The sequence below is a fragment of the Abramis brama genome (genome assembly GCF_963993115.1).
Source record: "Abramis brama genome assembly, chromosome: 4".
In the NCBI taxonomy this organism is placed as follows: domain Eukaryota; kingdom Metazoa; phylum Chordata; class Actinopteri; order Cypriniformes; family Leuciscidae; genus Abramis; species Abramis brama.
Window position 1 is genome coordinate 51,313,217 of NC_139966.1, and position 24,873 is coordinate 51,338,089.

The 24,873-nt window shown below is 37.5% G+C and overlaps 2 protein-coding genes across 13 annotated transcripts in view; both read right to left on the reverse strand.

The window, feature by feature from the left end:
* Positions 1–1,161: 1,161 nt before the first annotated feature.
* naf1 (nuclear assembly factor 1 homolog) lies at positions 1,162–5,149 on the reverse strand. Its single transcript, XM_084111338.1, has 9 exons — positions 5,033–5,149; positions 3,759–4,261; positions 3,403–3,574; positions 3,147–3,240; positions 2,582–2,664; positions 2,249–2,409; positions 2,074–2,125; positions 1,825–1,915; positions 1,162–1,656 (listed from the first exon to the last, which is right to left on the reverse strand). The coding sequence occupies exons 1-9, from the start codon at positions 5,069–5,071 to the stop codon at positions 1,322–1,324; spliced, it is 1,530 nt and encodes a 509-aa protein (XP_083967464.1). The 5' UTR covers positions 5,072–5,149; the 3' UTR covers positions 1,162–1,321.
* Positions 5,150–7,150: 2,001 nt separating this feature from the next.
* Positions 7,151–24,873, reverse strand: part of sbf1 (SET binding factor 1) — a 52,427-nt gene continuing 34,704 nt past the window's right edge. For 7 of the 12 annotated variants that reach the window (XM_084112636.1, XM_084112633.1, XM_084112630.1 and 4 more), the window contains 24 exons: positions 24,025–24,287; positions 22,852–23,024; positions 22,661–22,734; positions 19,511–19,703; positions 19,136–19,266; positions 17,876–18,051; positions 17,308–17,444; positions 16,998–17,205; positions 16,696–16,892; positions 15,814–15,951; positions 15,591–15,686; positions 15,322–15,396; positions 14,795–14,967; positions 13,590–13,766; positions 13,393–13,494; positions 13,123–13,308; positions 11,290–11,416; positions 10,937–11,067; positions 10,522–10,761; positions 10,317–10,424; positions 10,029–10,234; positions 9,027–9,114; positions 8,710–8,841; positions 7,151–8,615 (listed from right to left, as the gene is read on the reverse strand). In XM_084112636.1, the coding sequence (XP_083968762.1) occupies positions 8,517–8,615; positions 8,710–8,841; positions 9,027–9,114; positions 10,029–10,234; positions 10,317–10,424; positions 10,522–10,761; positions 10,937–11,067; positions 11,290–11,416; positions 13,123–13,308; positions 13,393–13,494; positions 13,590–13,766; positions 14,795–14,967; positions 15,322–15,396; positions 15,591–15,686; positions 15,814–15,951; positions 16,696–16,892; positions 16,998–17,205; positions 17,308–17,444; positions 17,876–18,051; positions 19,136–19,266; positions 19,511–19,703; positions 22,661–22,734; positions 22,852–23,024; positions 24,025–24,287 (3,630 nt within the window). In that variant the 3' untranslated portion in view covers positions 7,151–8,516. The remainder of the gene's footprint in view (positions 8,616–8,709; positions 8,842–9,026; positions 9,115–10,028; positions 10,235–10,316; positions 10,425–10,521; positions 10,762–10,936; positions 11,068–11,289; positions 11,417–13,122; positions 13,309–13,392; positions 13,495–13,589; positions 13,767–14,794; positions 14,968–15,321; positions 15,397–15,590; positions 15,687–15,813; positions 15,952–16,695; positions 16,893–16,997; positions 17,206–17,307; positions 17,445–17,875; positions 18,052–19,135; positions 19,267–19,510; positions 19,704–22,660; positions 22,735–22,851; positions 23,025–24,024; positions 24,288–24,873) is intronic. The other 5 variants (XM_084112627.1, XM_084112637.1, XM_084112634.1 and 2 more) reach the window with 2 other exon arrangements.

A 24,873-nucleotide genomic window follows, 5' to 3' on the forward strand; every position in this document is an offset into this window, starting at 1 on the left:
ATAGCAATCGCAGTCCACGCTTTCCATCCAGGAGCCCCATACTGCAGGGAAGCAAATGAAACTGCCAGTTCCCAGATGGATTACGTTGCTCTGGGCACTGGCAATCTGATGGAAACACACTGTGACCTTGAGTCACAACACTTGGGATGCTGAGGTCAGAATTACAGTTTCTAAACAACAGAAAGACGAGAGCATTCCAGGACATCCATAATATCTGTAGGAAAAGGGATATGGGATCATGGGGTGATAAGTAACAGAGATAATGCTATTTTGAAAATCTTTGGTAAAGATGGAAAAACAATAGAACAGACCACCAGGGGTGGGATTTTAGATAGAGCAGATTGGACTAAATCAGTGGTTCTCAATCCCAATCCCAGTCTTAAAATTATTTCAATAAAGTTATATTAATTATCTTAATTAAAATACTAAATATATAGTCAATATAGTCAAAAGGATTGAGAACCACAGGAGTAAATATCACCTTATGCAAAATATATAAATGCTCTCCTGGAGATAATGAAGCCCAAAATCAACTTTATGCTACTTTAAAAATCATTATATTTATGAAAAACAAAAGGAAGTGGATGTAATTACTAATTTCATTCACCAGATGCTTTTAGATTACAAAACTGGTAATTAGACAACATTTATCACAGCAACATTAAGAAAAAGACAATCACTCACTTAGCCAGGTTACTTGAGCTGTAAAAGGTAACTGAATCATTCTATAGGTGCGCATTCCTATGCGCTTGATCCCTGGAATAAATGTTACATGATTCGTCATTGTTTATCGCATCTTCTCAAGGCTGTTTTTATTATTTTTATTATTATTATTACTACCAGGCAGGCTCAATGATGTATGCAGCAGACAAAAATATGTTGAAATATATTGATCCGGGAACATGTCTTACTTGACAAAATCACAGTGACAGACAGTGAGCAAGCACCACTCACATTTTTTCTTAACAAACTGTCAAAATTTGGTTTTCTACACTGTCCAGGTGATTGACCATTGTTATTTTTCTACCGGGCCGTACTACAAAAAATAGGAACATAAATCTCATTATTGAAGTGTATACTTACAATGCAGCATTAAAAATAGAGTAATCATGTCTAACACCACAAAGTAAAAGAGACACATAATATATACATGTATATATATACAGTATAAAGAAATTAATCATTTTTAATACAAAATGAAAAATTGCACTAACAATATACAGTCAAGTTTGATCCACACCTGTATATAGTTATAATATTAGTATGCAAAGATTGTGATCCATTTAAGGGTGCAGGTTGTGAAGAGGATTCAGTCACAGGTTTATTGATTAAATGGTGGTGGTGGAGGGGGTGGAGGTGGGGGCTGGAACATAAAGCCCTGATTGGGCCCTGGGGGCCACGGGTTCATGCCCATGTGAAAGGGTGGAGGCCTGGGAAAGGGTGGGATCATTGGGCGCTGGAAAGGAAACATGTTTGGATCCTGATGGTGGAACATGTAGTCAGGTTGGAAGTGGGGGTGGGGGTGAGCGTGAGCGTGATAGTTGCTATGAAAACCGCCGCCACGATTGTGGTGCTGCCCACGGGGAATGTTGCGGTTCTGCCTGGGCTTCCGCCGGCCTGCTTTTTGAGGCTCTTTATGGATGTCCGATTCATCCTCTGGTAAAGGAACCAAAGAAAGAGGATAAGAGAGAGTGGTTAGCCGAGTGCATGTGCGCATTAAGTCATAGCGCTCATGTGGGCGACGCAGGTTCGAATTTAGCTCGCAACATACTGCTAAAAATAAAAGGAACAAAAATGTGGACATAAAATGACTGTTCGACCCACCTGAGTCGGAATCGTTTTGCTGCCGTCTCTTTTTCTCTTTCAGCTTCTGTTTGGCCAGCTTCTCTTGCTCATCATCACTAAAGTCAAGTGCCTACACAGAATAAAAACCAATCAGCGGAGAGGCCAAACCATCACTTATTAACAGATAACACTGATGACATATTAAGGCAGGATATCACTCTCTCCATAGAGATTAAGCCTTTGCTGACCTGATTTCCCAAATAATTGTTATGAAAAGGGCACATTTACCTCAGGGGGTGGTTCCTGGTCATTCTTCCAGGATGCATCTGAGCCTTTGGTCCTTGTTTGAGAGGAATCATTTGTAAATGTTAGAGGAAACATACCACAGAAGAACAGCATCAAAGCGTTTTTAAAAAAAACCAAGGCACGCCCAAGCTTCCCGCTGGAATGATGAGGTACTCACTTTTGAAGTTGCTCTGTAAAGACGTAGTCTGTGAAATCTTTAATTTTAGGGGCGCAGTAAACCGGGTCTCGAATTTTAAGATCTTTCTGGTCGATATCGTCATGGGAGTTGAACCTCAAAACGTAGTAGGGCTGACAAACCGGCCCGAAGACTTCAAAGACCTGAGGAGAAACCAACAACCTTTTAGTACCACAAAACAAAGGTTTATTGCACTATATGTCTTTTAAAAGAAGACGTGTTTCCACATTGCAAGACAACAGATCTAAATAATTGTATATACAGTTACAAATGTTTGGGAAATAAATTTGGCACAGATGGATAATTGTTACTGACCTTGCCAACAGAGTTTCTGTTTTTGCTGAATAACACACTGTCTTCATTCAGTGCTGGTGTGTTCTTGTATGACTCCACGATCACTAAATAAAATGAATACATTTTGTATGAGATGGCCTTTAAATTCAGGCAAGACAAAACCTGCATGGTGTATTCTAGCTAAGATGGTCTTTGTTTTGCCCAGTGAAAAAATAAAAAATAAAAAAAATAAATTATATATATATATATACTTAAAATCCTGAAAAAATTTGTCAATTTCCCAAAAAATATTAAACAGCACAACTCTTTTCAACACTGATAATAAGAAATGTATGACATGTTTATGCTGCTTAAGAAACACAAGAAATGCAAAAATAATATAGCAAATATTAGAATGATTTCTGAAGGATCATGTGACACTGAAAACTGGAACAATGATGCTGAAAATTCAGCTTTGCCATCACAGGAATAAATTACATTTATTTTAAAATATATTAAAATAGAAAGAGGTTATTTAGAATGATTAGATTTTCTTCACAATATTATTGTTTTATATATGCTTAGAGTTTGCCAGAAGCCTGAATACCTAATTGCTCCACAATGCTTGATATTGTGCCAACGGGCTCCATCTCTGTGTCCTCTGGAAGGCTGATGATCAGGTTCTCCACTGCAGGAAGGTCCTAAACACACAGAAGATACCTTTTTTCTCATTTATGCCAGCATCTTAGTTGATTCTAATCAAAGAAATTGAGAAATTTTGCCAATAGAAACACATCAATTTGGTTTATAGATTGCTGTTTAGGGAAAAAAGGGAGTGGTCTATTACACCTCATTCCCCTCACCTCGATAAGCAACTCATCATGAATTTTCACTGGTACTGGCCTCTTCTCATTGCTCACTGCAACAACTTCATCGTCTTCATCTGCATTCTTCAACACTACCTCAAGAGGCTCAGAGGAAGAAGAGGATGAGGACGATGAAGAGGACGATGTGGAGGACGAAGAGTCTGAGTCACTGAATCACATAAAAGTAATGATTAATCATTAAATAATCAATAGTCCTCTTTTTGAAACATTCTTTATGTACATAAAATGATTGTATATGAGCTTTATATGATGCTACAACAGCAGAAGGAGATTAACTGAAGATACCAAGGCATGGGTCAGATGCTACAGACTTTAACGTCCTATTATTTTACCTGTCTGAACAGTTGTCATCCGAGCTGTTCCCTCTGTACTGCATGCTCAACAGAGCCAATGACCCAGTGCCAGAGTGTGGACTAACCACAACTCCACACTGCACCTCTGCAGGTCCAGTCTGAACGCTGGCGCTCTCAACTCCTGTTTGTTCAGACTGAATGCTGGAGCTCTGATCTCCTGCCAGTCCAGAAAGATCACTGGTGCACGGTTCTGATGGTGGTACAAGTTGATCACTTGAGTTCTGTTGACCAGTTTGTTCAGATGGAGTACCGGAGCTCTGATGTCCAGTGTCTATAGAATGATCACAGGTGTACGGACCTTCTGCTGGTCCAAGTCGACCCCTGCTGCACTGATCTTCTATTTTTTCAGACTGTCCACTGGCGAAGGTTTCATCTGTTGGTCTGAGTTGAGGACCGGAGCTCTGATTCGTTTCAGTCTGAAACTCTGTATTATTAATATCCAATTCCATTTTTTCGTTTTCAGATTTGGTCTCATCTTGATCCTGGAAAAGAAATGAGATTGAGAGAACAGATGAGATGAGAGACTAATACAAACACAAATTTAACTAGATTTAAATATCTGCTATGCTTTTTTAACTTGATGTTGTGTCTATAGTATGTATATTGTGTCTGTTGTTTTCTTTAGATATTTTTTTTTTCATTTATACTTTATAAAATGCCTTGAGCAGTGACTGAAAGTACGTTATATTTGTATTATTATTATTTTAACTCGATAAACTCCTATACGGTCACGTGACATCAACATTCGTCCATGAGAGGGCGACCCGCTACATGTAGAATAAAACAGCCTTTTTTCTCCTAGAAGACTGATGTCTAGATTCTTTACCTCATGTGAATAAAAAAAAAACATTTCAACGAAATTCCTCTAAAGTGCTGTTCATAGTTTTGGCGTAATATTTATTTTATTTAACAAACGTGTAACGTTACCTTTAAGTAACCAGCATGCAAGATTAAAGTAACTAATGAGGGTGACAGTACGGATATAAGTGATGCAGTGACTTGCATTCCAATTTAGTATAAAAAATTTGACAATTAATTACCAACGTGAGCTTTATCACCCACTATCAGTTAATAAAAGTGACCTAACTAATGTTCATGGTTGATGTGCACGCTGAAATATTGATAATTCACGTTTAAAGTAAAAGTAAAAGTTTACACTTTTCTAACAGTCAGTACTTATTCAGTACATAACAAATGTGTCGAAATGAATATGAATGATCAAAACATACGCAAGGATATAGAATATTCTTTACCTGGCCATCAATTACGTTCTCTGTGCTTGAATTCTCCATGTTTAGGTTTCCATGTGAGAACAGCGTGAAGAAGAAATCGCTATTTTACGTCATTGGCGTCACAACAACAGGAACCTTAAAGACTCTTTCAAAATAAAAGGCCCAATTATTAATGACAAAATCAAAATACATTTTTAAAAAAGAAGAAGAAATGTATCACTTGTTTATCGTATATAATTAAAGATATTGTATTTTATACAATAATATATATATATATACATATAGTAAGAGCACAAGCCGGCTTTTCCAGGGCACTTATGAAAGAGAAGCAAGAAACCTGATGTACTGGATCACGATTATTCTCTTCTTTTCATTGTTTGCCAAATTAAATGGCATGTAAGTCATTCATAAAGACAGCCGCGGAACTACCGCATCAGCATAAAGCTGGACTCAAATCCTTCAAAGTGTTGTAATGTAATTGGAAAAACAACTCCTTCGAGCCGGATTCGAACCAGCGACCTAAGGATGACAGTGTTAAGCCTCTACAGTCCTCCGCTCTACCAACTGAGCTATCGAAGGGTTATGACGAAGATGTTTACCATGGAATTTGTCAGATTTCTGTAAGTTTTATGTTTAACATTGTTATAATAAATTGGTTACTGTTTGTATTACGTAAATATCGCCAGTATTTAAACCTGCTGGTTGAGAATGAACTGAAGCAAGTAAACATTTTTCTTCGAGCCGGATTCGAACCCACGATAATGTGCTTAGAAAATCAATAGTAATTGGTTTATCATCAACCAATCACAACGCTTTTAAGAGGCTGGAGTAACTGCAGTGCATACCGTTCTCTGTCGGTTGAAGATGAAATTGTCGAGAACTAAATAGTGGCTTCATGCCAACAATTGTTTTTTTTTAAAATATGAATATCAGATCTACATTTAGGTTACAAGACATTATGTAGCCAATACGGCTACTGTAATGTTAATAAATTACCAGCAGATGGTGCTATGGACCCACACATAAATCCTTGTACATGTACTATGAGAAAGCGCAAAATTACAGACATCGCCCAAAATAATTTTTTATATTTTTAAATTAACAAAAATTATTAACACACTCATGGTATCTTTGTTCCGTAGAACACTTAAAAAAATTATATTTGGTGACTATGACTAAAGCAATCATTCTGCCCATAATCTCTGGGGAAAAAAGTCACACAGGTTTAGAACCAGATTTGAGTGATTAAATGATGATACAATTAAAATATTTGGTAAATTTGTCCATAATGGAAAACAAGAATTACACCTCTAAACAGTAAAATTATTCAAACCCTCTCACAGTTTGACTGACAGTGACAGTCAAAGGGCAGATATTCCAATGTTTAAACGAGGGATTATGATATTTAGCCTATTATGTTTTAATTTTTATGATAAAATGAATTTTTGTAGTGACACTAAGTAAACAAAGAGAAAAAGCAGCACACACACAAATGTCAGGAGGCCATGAACCTCACAGTGGTTTAATCCTAAAAAATATATGGCATGATTGACAACACAACCTGGATCAGATTAAATAAATCGAATTAAAAAAAAGTATGAAAAATAAATAATTAAAAATGTTATGCAGTTTTTGCTTTCAGATATTATGAATGTTACAAAACTGGGACTCTAATTATGTGAACGTGTACTGATCAAGTATAATTTCAAAGTAAAAGAAAAAAAGAATTTAAAAAAGAAAAGAAAAAGAAATGTAGGGTTTATTTATGAGTCACATCTGAAGGTTTCCTATATATATATATATATATATATATATATATATATATATATATATATGATCATTAGTCACGTTAACAAAGAGATAAACAATGGCACATATTGGATTTCTAATTTAAAAGTTAAGTGGTGCTCTGAGGACTGTCATATTCAGGAGACAAAGTTAAATAAATTACTACCATTAACATACACATTTGAGTATTATATACAAAGGGAGTTATTGAAACAAAAATCTACAATTCAAATTTTGTCGCCAACAGATCTTAAGTATTATCCTATTTTACACCATGTGTGTGTATGTGTGTGTTAGTTCTTGTATCTGGAATTTAAAAAAAACAAAAACAAAAAACCTGCAACCGTGATAAACAGGTGATACTTTTATGCATCCTCACCAAGTCCAGCAAAATAGACCCTTTCTCTAAAGGAATAATATAAACAAACTCCTCTATGTACAGGATTCAAAACAGAACAGGTAACAGACTAACTAAAACACTGATTCTGACAGATCCAGGGCTCAGAGGCTGGAGAGCAGAAGCACATGACGACTGGCCTCACACCGGCGCCCGCATTTGATTTCGGGACAGGCTGATTCGGTTTTCATTAATAGATTTGTGATCAAAACTTTGCTAAATAGATATGGCAGGTCTGATATCTCACTCCCATCTCAAACTGAAATTGAATGTACCCATTCGGAATGTTATTCAGAGTTTGCATATATTTTTTTGTTACAGGAAATGATGCGGAACCCAGTTGTCACTGCGACCAGCTACAGTCTCTGGCCTCTGATTGGTGTAAACAGAAACTTGATGAAACGAAGAGGTTATAAATCTCATCCACACACCATCCCTCCCCCTTTAAGTCTGTCTTTCGTCTTCGAAAAATCAAAGAATCATCTTTTTTTTTGTGCATAAATTATGACAAAATACATCCCTCCTTTTCCTTCAGCATCCCTTAAAATTCTCAAAAGCAATAGTGGTTTTTATTTTCACCGGAAGAACCCAAGAATTTAGTTTGTAAACAGTCAAAATGTGAACCTCCAGATAACTTTACTGTTTGGACATGGTAAACTGTCACAACGACGGATCTTTTCATATTATTTTGATGTGAATAACAATGGAAAACAAGTCTTAAACACAAATCCTTCATGAACCGTTGCGCTGAGACCCTGTTTGATGAAGCCAGCCAATCAGAAGGGAGCGAGAGAACTTGTCTAGCCAATGAGAAGGCGGGACATGTGATGTGCAGTTCGGCTCCAAGCGGTGGCATAGCGACAGTAAGGAGATCAGAAGGGGTTAAATGTTACATTAGGGGTCACTTTTTTTGTTATTGGGCATTTGTAGAGCCCCTGCATAGCTGAAAGGTGCCATTGGCAGTACTGGAGCAATATGGTGGGATGCGAGCGGTAGATGAAGCATCGCACATCATGCCTTTTCGAACATCCAGGGGGTTTGACTGTTTAAAACAAGCCGAGTACGGGTGAGACCACAGATAGCAGTCTTAAAGGGAATTCTTCGCTTTTTTTTCCATTGCTTTTCGACAAAAAAAAAAAAACGCTGAAATGTGGTGAGGTGCGACATCGTAAAGTTCAATACCACCAACACGGGAGCCCGTTCCAACTTTCCTCTGTAAACTCCGGGGAAGCGTTGCCCATTGGCCATGAGCACTGTCTGTCACTGGCTCCGCCCCCCTACAAATTGTCACAGTTCTTTCCTCTGCAAAGCCCCTCCCCCCTACGCATCAGATAGGCAACTCTGAATACTGTCCATCCATAACTGTGCATAAGTGCTGTCCTGGGCACAGAAGTTGTATACTCTTTTGGTCGTCTTGAGCTGAAAGAGAGGGAGGGGAGGTTAACGTGCTTTAAACAACACTGTGTGAATTATGAACAAATAAAGCAATGTGAGCTGATTATAGAGGTCTTACATCAATGAAGGCTTTGTCATCCATGTTTTTCGGTGCTCCCATGGTGGGCGTCCCCGGAATGACAGATTCCACTTCAGCTAGCTCGATCACTCCCTTACACTCTTTATCTTGCCTGGTTTCATAGTATCGCAACTAGGACAAAGAGAAAGGGGGGGGTGCAGGAGCATCAATAGCAGTCCCTTTGAATTATTCTTGATCAGAAACAGATTGAAAACAATTCATTTTTGATTTAAAACGTCTAAGATTTGCCGCATACTGAAACTATTATGGGTCTAAATCCTAAAATGTTTTCAATATTTTCAATTGCAATGAATTACCTGGTGTTTGGTCTTATCCAGTACAAACCAACGTGGTCTCCAAGGTTTCAGCAAAGCGCCTCTTTTGTACAAAATACCCTCGAAGCTCCTATATCCAAAGAAAAATACATCACTTTTATTAAAGACAAGGTCCGACCTTCAAACATTCAACTTAGGCCAATCCATATTGCATTTGAAACTACAGTAAAGAGCATTTTGCTAATTATAGCTTTTAGAGTTCATATAAATAAAATAAAAAACACCTGTTATTTTAGTATTTTTTATATAATATTATAGTATTTGTTCATATTTTTAATTAGGTTTAGTTTAAATGTATTTGTTATCATTTATTAAAATATTAATTTAATAATTTATTTAGTTTAAAATTGAGCCATTTTGTTATTAAAATATATAATAATTTATTTAGTTTATTTTAGTTAAAAATTGTCATTTTGTCATGGGTCTTTCAAATATTTCTATTTAGATATAATTCAAAATCAGTTTTTAGTAATTCTAGTACTTTAACTGGAACATTTCCAATTTTCAGTTTAGTTTTTCATCTAACATTTATATTTTTAATTGTATTTCAGCTTTATTTAAAAAAACAAATTATTTTTAATAGTTTTAGTTAACATAAGAACATCACTGGTAAAAAATTTAAATTAAGAAAATATTATAAAATATTGATTTAAAAAATGTGTTAAAATTCATTTTGGCACCCCACTGGACCATTTAAAATGAATTAGTTAAGACAAAAAAACTAACATGTAAAAGTAAAAATCTGAAAAACTTGGTCACGAGTAACAGGACCTACACTTTAGATTTTCAGATATACATTCATATAAATTAAATCCTAAAAGTTGATTTAAAAAGTCCATGGATGTGTCATGCATTCTCTACCCAAGCTCGTTAGGTGAAACATCAACTCGTTACATCTATACAACCATAACTAAAGCCGAGTGTCATATGCCCCAAATCACACCCAGCGGCAGCCGGAGAAGATTGAAGAGAGCCTTCACAGACCTGTTCTCGCTCTCAGTGCTCTGGAACTGGCTGTAGAGCGTGCTGGTACTGGGCCGACCAGCTGCAGGCGTGGACGTGGTGCTGCCCTCACAGTCCAGTGCCAGGTTAATGGAGGAGCCGACTCCGCTCTCCTGCAGATACACACCCTGAGAGCGCCGCTGGTGACTCAGATTAGACGACATGAGCAGAGAGCTGGAAAAGGAGTTCTGAGGAAGGAGAAACAGACTATTAGTACGCCATCCCATTAGTAATTTGTAGATGGAGATAAGATGTTGTTGAGACTCTTACCCTGCTCTCTAGCCTGGACTCAACCCTTTGGGCAGTCTTAATCTTGTCCCACGTGTCCTTCCATTTCTCCGTAGGTTGTCCCAACTCAGTTTCTAGGTTCTGCACATCCTGCTCACAAACACACACATATAAGACGATAATCAGGATGCATGTATGAAGAAATTAATTTCATTATAATAATGAGGACTTTAGCTTTATTCCTCACCTGCAAGAGTTTGGTGATGGCATCAGGCACTACTTTACTGAGGCTGTCATAGCAAGGCCAGACGATCCTCCGCTGGGACTTGGGTGCTGTCGTCTCCTGCCTTTCACCGGCTTCTTCCTGTGGCTTCTCCTGTCGACCCCGCACTAATTCCCAGTCAAAGGACGGACCCTCAGATAGCGTTTCCTCCGTGTAGAAGTCCCAAACCTTCAAGTTGGAGATGAAACTGTAGGGCTTTAAGACCTGCAAAAAAAAGAAAAGAAATGTCGGTTACAAGTGTATTACTAGTATGAAAAAAAAATGAAAAAAATAGAAGAATATGTATAAAAATAAAAAAATATTTTTAAATATTGTAGTGGTTGAAAGTCATTTAGTAAAAATTTTTCAACAAGTCAAGTCAACAAAATTAGAAAGTGACCTCTTCCTCCTCCGGTGAAAACATGTAGTTGTAGAATATGGGGGTCTTCTTGTTGAGTCGATCAATGTAATCCCAGACAGACTTGCACACCTGAGGGTTCTTCCTCTCACCTTTTTCCTCATACAAGACACCTAAACAGAAAACACATTGAGATAGGGACAAAATAGGGTTTTAATGATTGAAAACTGTAAATATGCATTATGAATCTTCCCGCAAAGTAATTTGACATTTGACAGTAATACACGAGGAAACAATAACATGAAAAGATCTGATCATCTCATTACGAGAGTCAAAGATTATACTAGGCATTATGTTGCAAACGTGTTGATTATTGGTTGTGGATTTAGACTCACCAAGTTCAATGCGCTCATAGTCCGAGTCCAGCAGGAAGGTGCGGAAGCGGTTGGATACGTAGTGGTAGGCTAGAAACTTCAGGTAGTACTGACTGAACTCAAACTCCATGGGGAACTGCAGATGGATCTGTTGTGAAAATGAGCAGAGGGGAGAATATTGAAATGAAACATCTATCAGATCTTAATGTGCAGAACAACTAATTAAATTTGCTTGCATTAAACATGGACTGACAGGAAAAGCATTATGTAAGGGATAATGTAGAGCGAGGCGGTTGTTATAGCGAATACAACCCCGACAGGCTGATCAGTTCGCGGAGGGGTCTTGAATCAGCCTGAAGGGGTTGTATTCGCTATAACAACCGCCTCGCTCTACATTATCCCGCTTATTACATGGCTACCCACCAAATAAATCAATAATTTGACACAAAATATTGATTTAAAAAGGAGTTTATTGATTTAAAAACGATTGTATTGCTTCCGCTAAAGAAAATAGTCCATTCTGTCTCTACGGTTAGAATCCTGCGTCCATAGCAACGCTCTGTTTTTCATGGCAACGGTGTGTTATACTTTAGACCGCATTCTAAATTGGAATTCAACCAAGCCATGTAATAAAAGAGTACTAAAAGCAAATTGCAATTGTAACAGCCAGGTTTATATGGCCAAAACCACAACACAAAACCATATAATAGAGTATATGTGACAAAAAGAACCGGGCCCAAGACTGAACCTTGTGGAACACTTATAGAAGTTCATCTGTAAATCACCACTATGCATTTCGATCAATCAGAAAAGTAATTATGAAGGCATCTACAAACAGTGGAATCATAGCGATGAGGTAAAAGACATTTTAAAGGAACAGAGAATAGAGTGGGCAAGTTTTTTTTACACATCGGCTTTTACTTGAAAAAGGACGAATATATATATTTTTCCCACCACAATCTTTAAAAAATAATTGACTTATTTTGTTGCATAAACAATGACTGTAAACTAAGAATGTCAGAGTAAAATTATAAAAATACCTTTAGAACCATATACAGTATATATGAGGAAAAGAATCTGACCCAAGACTGAATGTGGGACATCTATATATTATAGTGGAGTCCTAATGATAAGGTAAAAGCCATTTTAATGGAAGAGATATATTAAGTGAGAATGACGTAGGATAAGAAGCAAGAACTCTTGGATTTCTAGAAGCTTAATCGTTTTCATTGTGTAAAAGATTACAATCATCTTTGATATCTTGTCAAATCCAGATCCAATGCCCTGAAATACCACTATTAAGCAATCTTATTCTTTATATGTGTGGGAAGATAAAGTCTGTCCTTATCTTCAGGGTAAATAAGCTGGATAAGGCTTGCTCAATCCAGTTAAGTTATAGTACGGCATCTCATCTTCAAAGGTGTGGTAGGTTTAGAGTGACAAAGCAGGAAGTTGGAGCAGGTATGTGAATATCAGCATGTATTAACAAGCTGCTTCTCCTGTGCCAGCTGAATTTACTGTACCTGCTCACATCATCACTAAACAGATAAAGTTTATTATTTTTCCCTTTCCTTTGGACAACACCTTTAAAATAGTGATTGCTTGTGCACAAGATAAGAACATTCCAGAAACAGCTCCACTGAAAAACTGAATAAATATAAATAATGCATGTAGAGCGACACATCCTGTATGTAAAAATAGCATGCATTTGAGTGCATAAAGAAAATGGTGAAACATGAGTTGCTCAACAAAAATGTTAAAGTACTGGCACATATTGCAAAGGCATGTGCATGTACTATTACTGATGGTGATACTAATTTCTTGACGAGCAAAATATTGGGAAGGTACACGTACCTGGTGAACACAGTCGAGGAACTGAAGGAAGACAGGAGTGAATCCGCTGCTCTGGCTGGTTAGTGTCTGGGCTCCACGGTGGCTGAATCGATGGCCAAACGACATCCACTCTTTCTCCACGAGCAGCCTGAATCCATCAATCGTTCGGTAGTATGGATCCGACAGCAGCTGCACCAGGGACACCACCTAAATCCAACACAGCATTAATGCACACACGGCAAAAAAATGTATGGCATACACCACTCATGCATGTTTAAGTGTGTGTCCTACCTGTGTTGTGACATCCCAGCCATCTTCTAAACTAACCATGACAGAGGAACCAGTGTCCAGCAGCTCCACAACAAGAACAGACACCTGTAGAACCCTGTGAAGCTATGGGACACAAACACAATATAAACATCAATAACATCAAAAATTGGGTTTATTGTCAGATAAACCCAATTAAAATGGGAAAAAGTGTAAGGTACCAGATTCATCCACTCTGACTCCTCCAGGCAACGGTGAAAAGTCATGTTTTGATCATTGGTGGTTGTGGAAGGCACACAGGCTTTCATCAGCTTCTTGAAACTGTTCTTCACCTGCCGTACATCAAAGACCTCGATGGGCACCACCTCCCACTGCTGGAACGAGTCCTGCTTTCCACCCTGAACACGACACCACAAGGCACAATTCAATATTGCAATCAATAGGTTTGATTCAATCTAGAATCTATGGAATCTGTATTGTAGGAATTGTAAAAACCCTTAGAACACCACAATAGAATAACAATAATAGTAATAAATAGTGTAATAAATATTTGAAAATATTTATTCTTTAATAGAATACACATTTAAAAATAATTGTAAAAATAATTATATAAACAACAAATACATAAAAGTATTGTTAGTATAAAAATAATAAACATTATTATTTATTGATCTAAATAAAATAAATACAATTATTATGACCATCATCTTTATCATTATTATTAATAATCATAGTAATCTCATTACACAAAAATGAAACCTATTCCTATGAAATTTTATATATTTTAACTCTTTCCCCACCAGCGTTTAAAACAAAAAAAGTTGCCAGCCAGCACCAGCATTTTTGATCATTTTCACAAAACTTTCACGGCCCCCAAAATATTTTGTTGAATATCTGAACATGCAATATGTCAAAAGAAAGAACTGATCTTTTTTCATCAACACTTGAATGTGGGTAAGTTTCATTAAAAAAGCAACATTTTGAGCAAAAAGCTGAGAAAATTGTGTTTTTTTGTCAAAGACTACGCCTGTATCGATTCAGAACGATGATCAAAACATAGATGGAGAAGATCGAGTCCATCAACACCCCCAAAGATTGCATGGTCCTATAGCACTTCCTGGGTCGACATTTCATTTGCTAACATTAGGCACTTTTGATTTATATGCTGTTTAATGTTGATGATTACGTTATTTTACATATGCATCTGCTTACATATGCTATCACTTGTTTCTGCTTCTTTTTCGCCTTTGTTTTGATCAGGAGATCGAATACTCTTTCAGAAGATGCACAATAGCGCCCCCTACCATATAACAGTGAAAACACGGAAAGCCGGAAATTTCCGTCAATTGTCTCATAGCATTAAAGCATTGTCTCATAAAATGACGGAAAATTCTGTCAATGGCGGTAAAAGAGTTAAGACAGTAACCTTGAGCTGGGACTTGTCTCCAATGATGTAGAGGTATGCTCTCTGTTGGCGAAGGAAATAGGTCTCGGTTGGGCCTCCGTTAGCTTGAGGTGACTCTTTCCCAGCCAGCCTGTTCCCCACATCTGGGTTATACGTGCTGAGCCGGCCACTTCCACGAATGCTACCCCATTTCCCTGAGAAACACAAAGAGGGCAAATAAAGATCATTTACTGATGGAGAATGGGCAATTCATTCTGCTTTGTGGAATCATTTGTGTGTTTATTTTGGGTATTGGGGTGGAGAATTTGTGATTTCTACAAACACATTATAGACTATGACAATGACAATCCGGTGGATCACATGCAAAGAGATGATAATCACATCCGCACAAACAGTACAAATAAAACAAACAAACATGGTGGTCAACGATTAGTTAGTACAGATAAACGATGACAACACTACTTGGACACTTAGTGCTCAAACTTGCTGGCGTCATTGTCGAGAAATTTGATTGGTTAGATTTGAGAGCAGGGGCGGGCCTACTGTACCTCTAGGCGAGTTGCGGGCCTTGACTGAAACTCTAGGCTGGGAGAGGGAGATGACCTTTGCCCTCTGACCCAGCGCTAAGGTCAGATGACATAAAAATGGCCATTACTATCAGCAAACAAATTCGGGCAGCTATTTTAGCCCGATTATTAACATTAGCATATAGCATTAAGCCAATACAAAAATGCACACGTCATGTGGTTGGGAACAGAGGAATGAAGGGCGGGGTTAAGTCGTGAGGATCTTCAAATGTCTCAAACACACTTCTCACCTCCTCGACTGAAGGTTCCTGGCACGTCCTCTTTAGCCCCCATGACTTGTTTCATTAAAGCTCCAATTTTAGGCTGCCTCAGCTTGTCTGATGAGTCTGAGGCCCAAAAAATACGGTGTGAATTTCACAAGTGAATTGTTAACGTATATCCAATTGTGTGACATGGTCTGTGAGGATTAGTATTGGTTAGGGTTAAAGGTTAGGGTCAGGGTCACAGTCTGACCTGAGGTGCTCATGTGTGAGGAGGTAAAGCCGCTGAGTGTGTTCCTCCCGCTGGCCTCACTGTACGAGGGCATGGAGCTGATGATGGCCTGCAAATACTTCTCCTGCTCCAGGCTGGTGGAGTCAGCCTGGGACGGGCCTGAAACAAAACACAACTGCATTTACTTTCTTTTCTTTTTTTACTGCATTTGCATTTTATTCCATCACTATATTCTGTTTTGTCTCTTCCTGTGCTCATCTGCTTCATGTAACTGTGGCATAGTGGTTAGAGAGCTGGGCTTAATAGTAAAGTTAAAACAGAAGAGCATAGTGCCAGCATGCCAACGATCAAAGATTGTTTGCATGAACTACTGGAATGCATGAACTGATCAAATGCATGTCTCGAATGTATAAAAGTAACTACCAAATGCATAAAAAGCCTATATAAATGTAATATACTTATGTATGCATGTAATATACATATACCAGTGTTATTACAATTCATTAAAATTAAAACTTGATTTGAAATAAAGCTGAAATAAAATAAATTCTAACATTAGATGAGAAACGTTGCTTTGAAATGAAATAAGTTTAGGCTGAAGTATGAAAATTACTGAAACTGAAATTGATATAAATATAAATTAAAGCTAAATAGAATTATTAAAAAACTAATAAAAATGACAGAAGCACATAACAAAATTAGTACAATTAAAATGAAAAAATATAAAAATTATAAATTAAAAATAAAAATTATGTATGTATGCATGTATGTTTTAATCTTTTCACAGCCCTAATATATACACATACATACATACATAAATACATATATATATATATATATATATATATATATATTTAATATTAAAAACAATTACTACAGAGAGAATGTCCATTTGATTCTGACCTGCAGTGGGTGCATTGGGTGATTTGAAGAAGCCCACGACGCCTTTAGCATGCAGGCCGGCCGAGCGCAGCAGCACAGCTTTGGTGCGCGAGTTCCTCCAGCACACCACAGGAAAACGGTTCTGCCGGTAGCAGCGACAGATGCGCTGGATGGTGGAATCAGGGATGCTCTGAGGCACGATCAGTAACCCTGGGTAACTGAAGCACACGGACAGACAGCCAATGAGATTTAGTCATAAATACTACACTAATACAATAGTTAACAGCATTTGAACTATAGCTTCTGGGAATTCTGGGACTGACCTTCGACAGACCGTGTACATCCGGTTGACAGTGGAGATACGGAAGGGTTCGTTTTTGGAGCGTGTCAGGCTGTTGCTGAGAGTTCCCAGTCCCAGGCGTTGATAGTCACGACAGCAGGCCCGCTCGACCACATTACTCATGGTCTGGCGGTCCGACGAGCGGATGGTGGAGGAAAGTGTGAGCGAACTCTGGTCCGGCTCTTCAGACACTGTTCAGTCAGAAAAGTTACATTATATTGCATAATCACGAGTTGGTGATTACAATCATTAATCAAAACGTATATAAGTGTGTGTTTTTGTGCTCATCTCACCAGAGATCTCATCCTCATCCAACTCTGACTGCAAACTACTGCGGTTTTCCCAGGTCGGTGGGGAATACTTCTTCCGGGTTACATATTGACGCCCAATGGTCCTCTTTGCGGTCTTAACCAGGTTTTTAGACAGCGTTCTAAAAGAAACAGCAACACAAACATTTTAATATCAAGCACTATCCAAGCCTAGAGGGAAAACTCACCATTTAAATACATAACATGTCTGAGCTGTCGTCATGGTGTATTTTTCCAAAACGCTAAAAGCTGCTCTTGAGTTTGAAGATAATTGAACAGAACCGCATCTGAGTTTGCCATGGCACCCATTTGCTGCTAATGCAGGATAGCTTTCAAAATTTCCACTGCTAAATAATTCATGGCTTGCACAGTGCCATCACACGCCATTTCTTTTTAACCAGTGGGACTGGGTTGCATGACCCAAACGGGAAGAGGCTGGACCGGGAAAGCATGCATGTGAGTGTGAGAAAAAGATGGATGTAAAAACAGAAATGATGTGCTGAGACTGAGAGTTGTGTGTTGTTTAAAGGGCAAACATCCATTCAGGTCTTACTTTAGCGACTGGTTCTTGTCCTTGGTCTTGTGCTCCACCACCAGCTTTGCAGACTGACCCACAGTGAAGGCAAACGTGCCCTGGACGTGCTGTGGGTATCTGAGCTTATGCATGTGCTTCCTGAACACCTCAGCAAGATCTGACGCTACCTCCTCATCAAAGGCGATCTTCATCAGCTACAAGAGAGGAGGAACATTGAAATAAATAAGAATAAAGGCTTGATCAATTCGCATACCACTGAATCGCAAAATAAAATATTATTTTCCACCAATACAGTTTTTTGTCATTATCTAAATGGTCAGTTGAGTTTTTTGTGGCTTATAAATAATACTTAAGACTTTAGATATATGTGACCCTGGATCACAAAACCAGTCTTATGTCGCACGGGTATATTTGTGGCAATAGCCAACAAAACATTGTATGGGTCAAAATTATAGTTTTTTCTTTTATGCCAAAAATCATTAGGATATTAAGTAAAGATCATGTTCCATGAAGATATTTTGTAAATTTCCCACCTTAAATATATAAAACATTATTTTTGTGAATGGATGCAGCACTATCGCCAATAGAAATGGACAACTTTAAAGGCGATTTTCTCAATATTTCGATTTTTCTGCACTCTCAGATTCCAGATTTTCAAATAGTTGTATCTCGACCAAATATTGTCCTATCCTAACAAACCATACATCAATGGAAAGATTATGTATTCAGCTTTCAGATGATGTATAAATCTCAATTTAAAAAAAATTACCCATAAGACTGGTTTTGTGGTCCAGGGTCACATATAAAGATGGGGCAGTCATATTACTATGCTGGTCCAGCCTGAATAATTCAGTTTTTCGTCATGATTTGAGCGTTTAGAATCAAGATTGATAAGACCGTTGATGTCAGATTTCATGGGAGATTTTAAGCTTGGTGAACAGCTTTGGAGAATTTGATGTTCCCCATTAAAAGAGATACGAGCTGTACTCGCATCAGCTCATAATCCGTCTGATTATAGTGTTGCTTCCGCGCTTTATTACGCGCGTTATTGTGTCTTAGCAATGCTAACTGCGCTCATAAAGTGTGTAAACATGACTATCTGCGATAAAACGAGCATTATTAAGCATGTTTCTCCTGCTGTGAAATAATAAAATTATATTACATAATGAATATGTAATATATTATTAATCTGCATTAACTGAAGGGTTTTTGTGCACTTACATAATTTCATGTATTGTTAGTAATGGAGCTAAAGGAAAGGCAGGTGATGCTCAATACCTGAAAGGTGCAGGAACGCAGCTGGAGGCCATCTTGTATGAACTGATCCATGGGAAGATTAAGATTAGAGATCCGCTTCTCTTTTGTGAGGGAGGCGACGGGGAAAGAGCGGGTGACCACTTGCTCTCCAACTGCACAACACAAACACGTACGGCATCATTTATTGCACCTCCAAAAAGGCTTTTTGTGTTCATTTCCATTTACAAACTTCACAGAGTGAGCTCAATGAGTCAAGTTAACTGCCCTACATCTCTTAAACTGAGAAAATTAGCTGAGACAAGGATGAAATTTCTATAATTCATGACTGCAGAGACTTGCTGCTCTGAACAAGAACAAAATCAATCCCAGTGAGAAGCATGACCAATAGGAGCGTACCGAGCGGGTCGGTGGGTGTGCCCTTGAAGATGAGCCGGTAGTTAGTGAGAAAGATGGCTCCTTCAGCGGGCAGTAGGGGCGGCCCACCCATCGTGCCCGTCGCTTCCTCTCGGCCGTCTGCTATGAGGTGCACCCGCATGCCGTCCATCACAAACTCCTCGCCGGGCAAGAGTGTTGGTCTCAAAAGCTTGGGCTGGAGACAGGAAAATAAAGAGATAATAGAGAGAAATTAAGGAAAGCAAAAATGGAAAATAATGACTGTCAGTGTATATTATGCTCAAGTTGCTCTAATGTAAAATTCATACCACACTTCACATCAAGCATGCAGAATGCTTCACCATATCATGAACTGGAGGAAACGGATCATTCAAATCACATAAACATACAGCACACCGCAAAGGTGCATTTCCTCTCAGTTGGTGTGATATTTCAGAAGGTTAATGGATTTGAGCGTGTAAAAACACATTCAGCTTAATGAGGATGTGTCAGTCCAAATTCAAGAGAATTTGGTTTTGGCTTAACATGAAACTGCTTTTATAAGGTGACTTATTTTCGAGTAAAACAGGATATTCAATCGAGTGGGACAGATTCTATCTATGGGAAATGATTAGATCATGAAAAATGAACATATCCAAAATAAGAACAACCATAAGAGCATCTCAACAGATCCCCAAGGGCAAGCCTTCTCTTCCAAACGTATCATGTTCCATTTAGTGCTGTCAAATCCATTAATAATCGCATCTAACATAAAAGTTTGTAAATATATAATATATGTGTGTACAGTTGTATTTCAGTATCTATACACACACACACATTTATATATATGATGCGATTTGACAGCACTAATTCTATTACCGCAAAATATATTAACAAGAACTGGAATTCAGTTACAATTTTTTTGACATTTCAACCTAATGTTTTAACTTAACCCAAAAAAAAAAAAAATGTATTTAAAAAAAATATTTTAAAATTAAAATTTTATTTACAAATTACCGATGTATCAAATTACCTAATTTTTTGAATTATATTATCCACTTTTTTTTTTTTTTAACTCACATAATTTATTTTTAATTGGAATATTTTTGAAAGACTGCAGTACCAAAAACAACAAAGCAATTCTAGTTGTCATATTTTTTTGTAAGATTACAAAAATACATTTTTCCTTTCTACTGAACAATGTACACCAGGGATGTGCCTTAAGCCGAATACTATGTTCGGAAAGGAAATGATGCATTTTACGGAGCACCTAAAGGGGCACGGTGATGGGAAAAAATATATTTCCATGGTTTTGCACTCTCTCGCAATTATATAGTTGGGTAATTATTTTGTATATAATTTGCGGTTTATCAATGAGATATATCGAATTCACGATAACACGTACTCTGTGTAAAGGGGGCGGAGGTACTGACTGACCACACATTTTACAAGATATTTCTCAGTAATGCTCAGGATCTGTTGCGCACCAAATCCTCCACCATCGTCCTGTCAGTCATCTCTCCTTAATACATCCACGTGATAAGTGAAATCATGATGTACTGTAATGTAACCGACTACTGCAGCAAGCCTAACCATGTCCCTTTAGGGCCTCCGTAGAAAGGGTTTTTCATTTTCTGTGCCTTTCCGAATTCTGACTTATCCCTAATGTGCACAGATGAATCACGCACAATATGAGGACTGGCGTGCATTACAAAGTAAATGGGGTCAATTTGGATTTCACGTTGGCATAAAGCATGGGATACTTGGGATATTTAGAATTCAGACTGTAAATCATTCTGTAAAACAACGTTTTCATTCCCACAGTTCTTCTAATATAATTTCATAAGTCCAGAAATGCCAGAAGCTGCATTTTCATCGGGGGAAAAGTAGTCTATGTTTATTTGACTGATGCTTGCATTTTTCTTTTTTTCCAAATAAACAAATGCATTATGGGCCAAAAAACAGCGCGCTCCTTGACCCAGAATACTCTCCAGGCGCTTACGCAAGAGCAAGTTTCACCACATTCGATGCTGAGATTCGGAACGGTTTACAGATCTCATGAGCATCTACTGTCTTTCAGAGGAATGTGTCCTCGTAACGGGAAGCGATCTTGAGTCCATCTATCTAGAGCTGTACAGTAGATGGGGTCCTTTCATACTCTCTTAGTTGAGTTCTTGGGAAAGTGTTCAATGCTGGCGTCCCGTGACAGCACTGGTTGCTAGGCAATGAGTGATGAAAGATGCATGACTGGCTTCTCCAGCACAGAGTACTTCTCTTAAGAACTCAGTGGAGTGAAAATACAGTCAAGTCAAGTCAAGTAAAAAAAAAACACTACAAAGTCTTTACCACACTTCACTGTGCAGTTCTGCCATTGTGATAAAAGATGGGCATTTAAAAGAATAGTTCAAAAGGATTCAATTTATTCTATTCCACACCCATATGACTTTCTTTCTTCCATGGAAGACAAAAGTTTATCCAGTGTTCTTTTCCATACAGTGAATAATAAAATAAAATTATAAAATAATAATAAAAATGAACCAGATTTTCAAATGATATGAGGGTGAGTAAATGAAGATAATTTAACATACAATGAAGGTAAATTATAAATAAAATAAAAAAATAAATAAAAAATAATTAAATTAAATGAAGATAATTTTAATTTAATAATTTAACATACAATGAAGGTGAATAATAAAAAAAAAAAAAATATTAAAATAAAGAAACAAAGTCAAACAGGTTTGGAACAAAATGAGCGCAAGTAAATGAAGATAATTTTAGGGCGAACTATCCCTTTAAGACTGCTTTGAGATTAGAGTAGATTGTGCAATACAATACACATGAACTGTCAAATGAAATAAACCATGAAGGTTTTGTTAGAGCATTCTGCTAGGCCGTTATGGAAATGTTGCACCAGGATCTACGATAAAATCAAACCTATGTGTTAAAGGAAAGCATGGCAGAACATCAGACTAAAGTGTGCTCAGAATAGCAGGCCAGTAAGACCAGCATGCATCATTCCGGCCACGGTCAGTGAGGCAGTGCCGTCACGCAAACGTACCTTCCGTGGCACTCTGACTCAAGGGTGGAGGGGTTGAAGTGGTATGTGGGTGGATCTGCCTGGTTTTCTACACTGCATTTCCTGCCCAGCGGAACATAAAATATTGAGTTGGTTACCTTTTGGATAGGCGGCAGTCGTTTGCTCTCCCTGTGAACAGCTTCCAATGTCTCGATGTGCATCTGAACGATGTCTACAATAGAAACACAATAGTATATGAGCGTTTTTTTAAAAAACAAAACAAGAAAAACAAATGTAGCACCGTTCAGACCCGTTCGGATGGCTGCATTGTCTGTGAAAGTCATTTTACCTGGTATCATTGTGTGAAGGGCCTTCAGGTGATCGTTGGTGACGCCGCTCTCGTTGCACACTTTGTCAACAAAGCGGTTGATGAACCGAACAACCGAGTTCGCAACATCCGAGCTTTCGGCATCCTCAAAGCCGCTCTCTGTGTCGTAGCTTTCTGCCATGCTGCCCGCAATACTGGACGAATGAAAAACAACATCAGTGGTCTAATATTTTTGTTCTTTTATTTTTTATTTTGTTTACTTTACTTTTAATTTTAAAAGTTGAATTGTGGTCTACAATTTATTTTATTTTTTATCTTTATTTAACTTTACTTTTTATGTTTTATTATTTTTTACATTTTTAATTAATTAATTTTTTCTTTGTCATTTGTTGATTTTTTATTTTATTATAATTTTTTAATTTGTATTTTATTCAGGGTTCATACAGATACTGTAAAATTCAATTCCAGGACTTTCAAGGACATTTCAAGCACAACTGTGATGTAGCTGTTAGTGGTCTACAAGTTTTTTTGTTTTGTTTTTGGCTTTATTTTGCTTTACTATTTATTTATCCTTATTTTTTTTATTGTAATTTATATTTTTACTAGAATTTTTTTTTTCAATTTCAATGCTAATTCTTTATATTTTTATTTTATTTTATTCAGGGTTCGTACAGATACTTTAAAGTCGACATGAAATCAAAATTGACCCTATTTACTTTGTTAGCACATATTTCTAGTCTTGTGGTGAACAATTAATCCGTGCAAGTTAATACACAGAAAAAAATAGTTTGCTGAGGGAATCTTTAATTCAAATCTGAAAAGTTACTTCCGGTCTGGAATGGCGTTCCTTTCCTGATGACGTCAGTTTGACAGCTTGGGTTGGGAAATGCTTAACCACTCCCCGTTAGTCTGCTATAGGAGTGAGAGATGGAGAGGAGGAGCGCTAGAGTAAAACCCTGCCCTCTGTTCAATATTCCCTTTCACTTGGAAATACGTCACAACACTGGAGAAAAGTCATTTGCAACTTCCGGTTCATGGGGACTTTAACATTCCAGGACTTTCAAGGACTTTTCGATTGTGATGTAGCTGTTAGTGGTATACAAGTTTTTAATTTATTTTTCTTCATTTTATTTTACTTTTTACTCTGTTATATGTTCAAAGCATCTTGTTGTGCCCAAGCATAGCAGCACACACCTGTTAGTGACGTAGCTGTTGCTGACGCTCTCCACATCTCCCAGGCCGGTGTTGCGGAGCAGGCGGTTTTTACTGGTGTCGAGCGGCAGCAGGAGATAGCTCATGCGGTTGGCGTAGTGAATGGCCTGACTGAACACCGTGCTCTCCTCCTTCTGAACGCGCTCCTGCTGCTGTTCTTTACTCAGCGTGGGCCACAGACGGCTCTGCTCTGACGCCAAGTCCAGTGCGCTCAGCTGCTTCTGACCCCCCATGCCCTCCACCTCCTGAAAGATGCAGAGGTCAAAGGTTGAATGCAAGGGGCAGCAGTAAAGGAAAATACACCTTATAAACATCCATTTTCAAACATAAAACAAATAACATGCATTACCATTCAAATGTTTGGGATTGGTAAGAAGTTTTGTTTGCATTTTTTCCATCAAAAGTGTAGTAAAAAGTAATATTGTGAAATATTACAATTTAAACAAAATTTTAACTGTTTTCTATTTTAATATATTATAAAAAATGTATTTATTTCTGTGATGACAAAGCTGCAATTTCAGCATCATTACTCTAGTCTTCAGTGTCACATGATCCTTCAGAAATCATTATATGATGATGATTTGCTGCTCAGAATTATCTTATAACACTGATACATTTTTGATGAATAGAAAGTTCAAAAGCATATATTTGAAATAGAAATATTTTGTAACATTATAAATGTCTTTACTGTCACCTTTGATCAATTTAATGCATCCTTGCTGAATAAAAGTAATATTTTTTCCAAAAAAAAAAAAAATGTACTGACTTTCATAACTTAAAAATATTATTAAAATTCTAAAAAATAAAAATAAAATAAAATAAAATAAAATA

What these genes read in the sequence shown, in the direction of transcription:
- naf1 (XM_084111338.1), bottom strand. Translation starts at nt 5,071, where the DNA reads ATGGAGAATTCAAGCACAGAGAACGTAATTGATGGCCAG. An exon ending in AGAACGTAATTGATGGCCAG is followed by an intron (nt 4,262 to 5,032) that starts GTAAAGAATATT and finishes TTTCTTTTCCAG; the next exon opens with GATCAAGATGAGACCAAATC. An exon ending in ACCAGGAACCACCCCCTGAG is followed by an intron (nt 1,916 to 2,073) that starts GTAAATGTGCCC and finishes TATTCTGTGTAG; the next exon opens with GCACTTGACTTTAGTGATGA.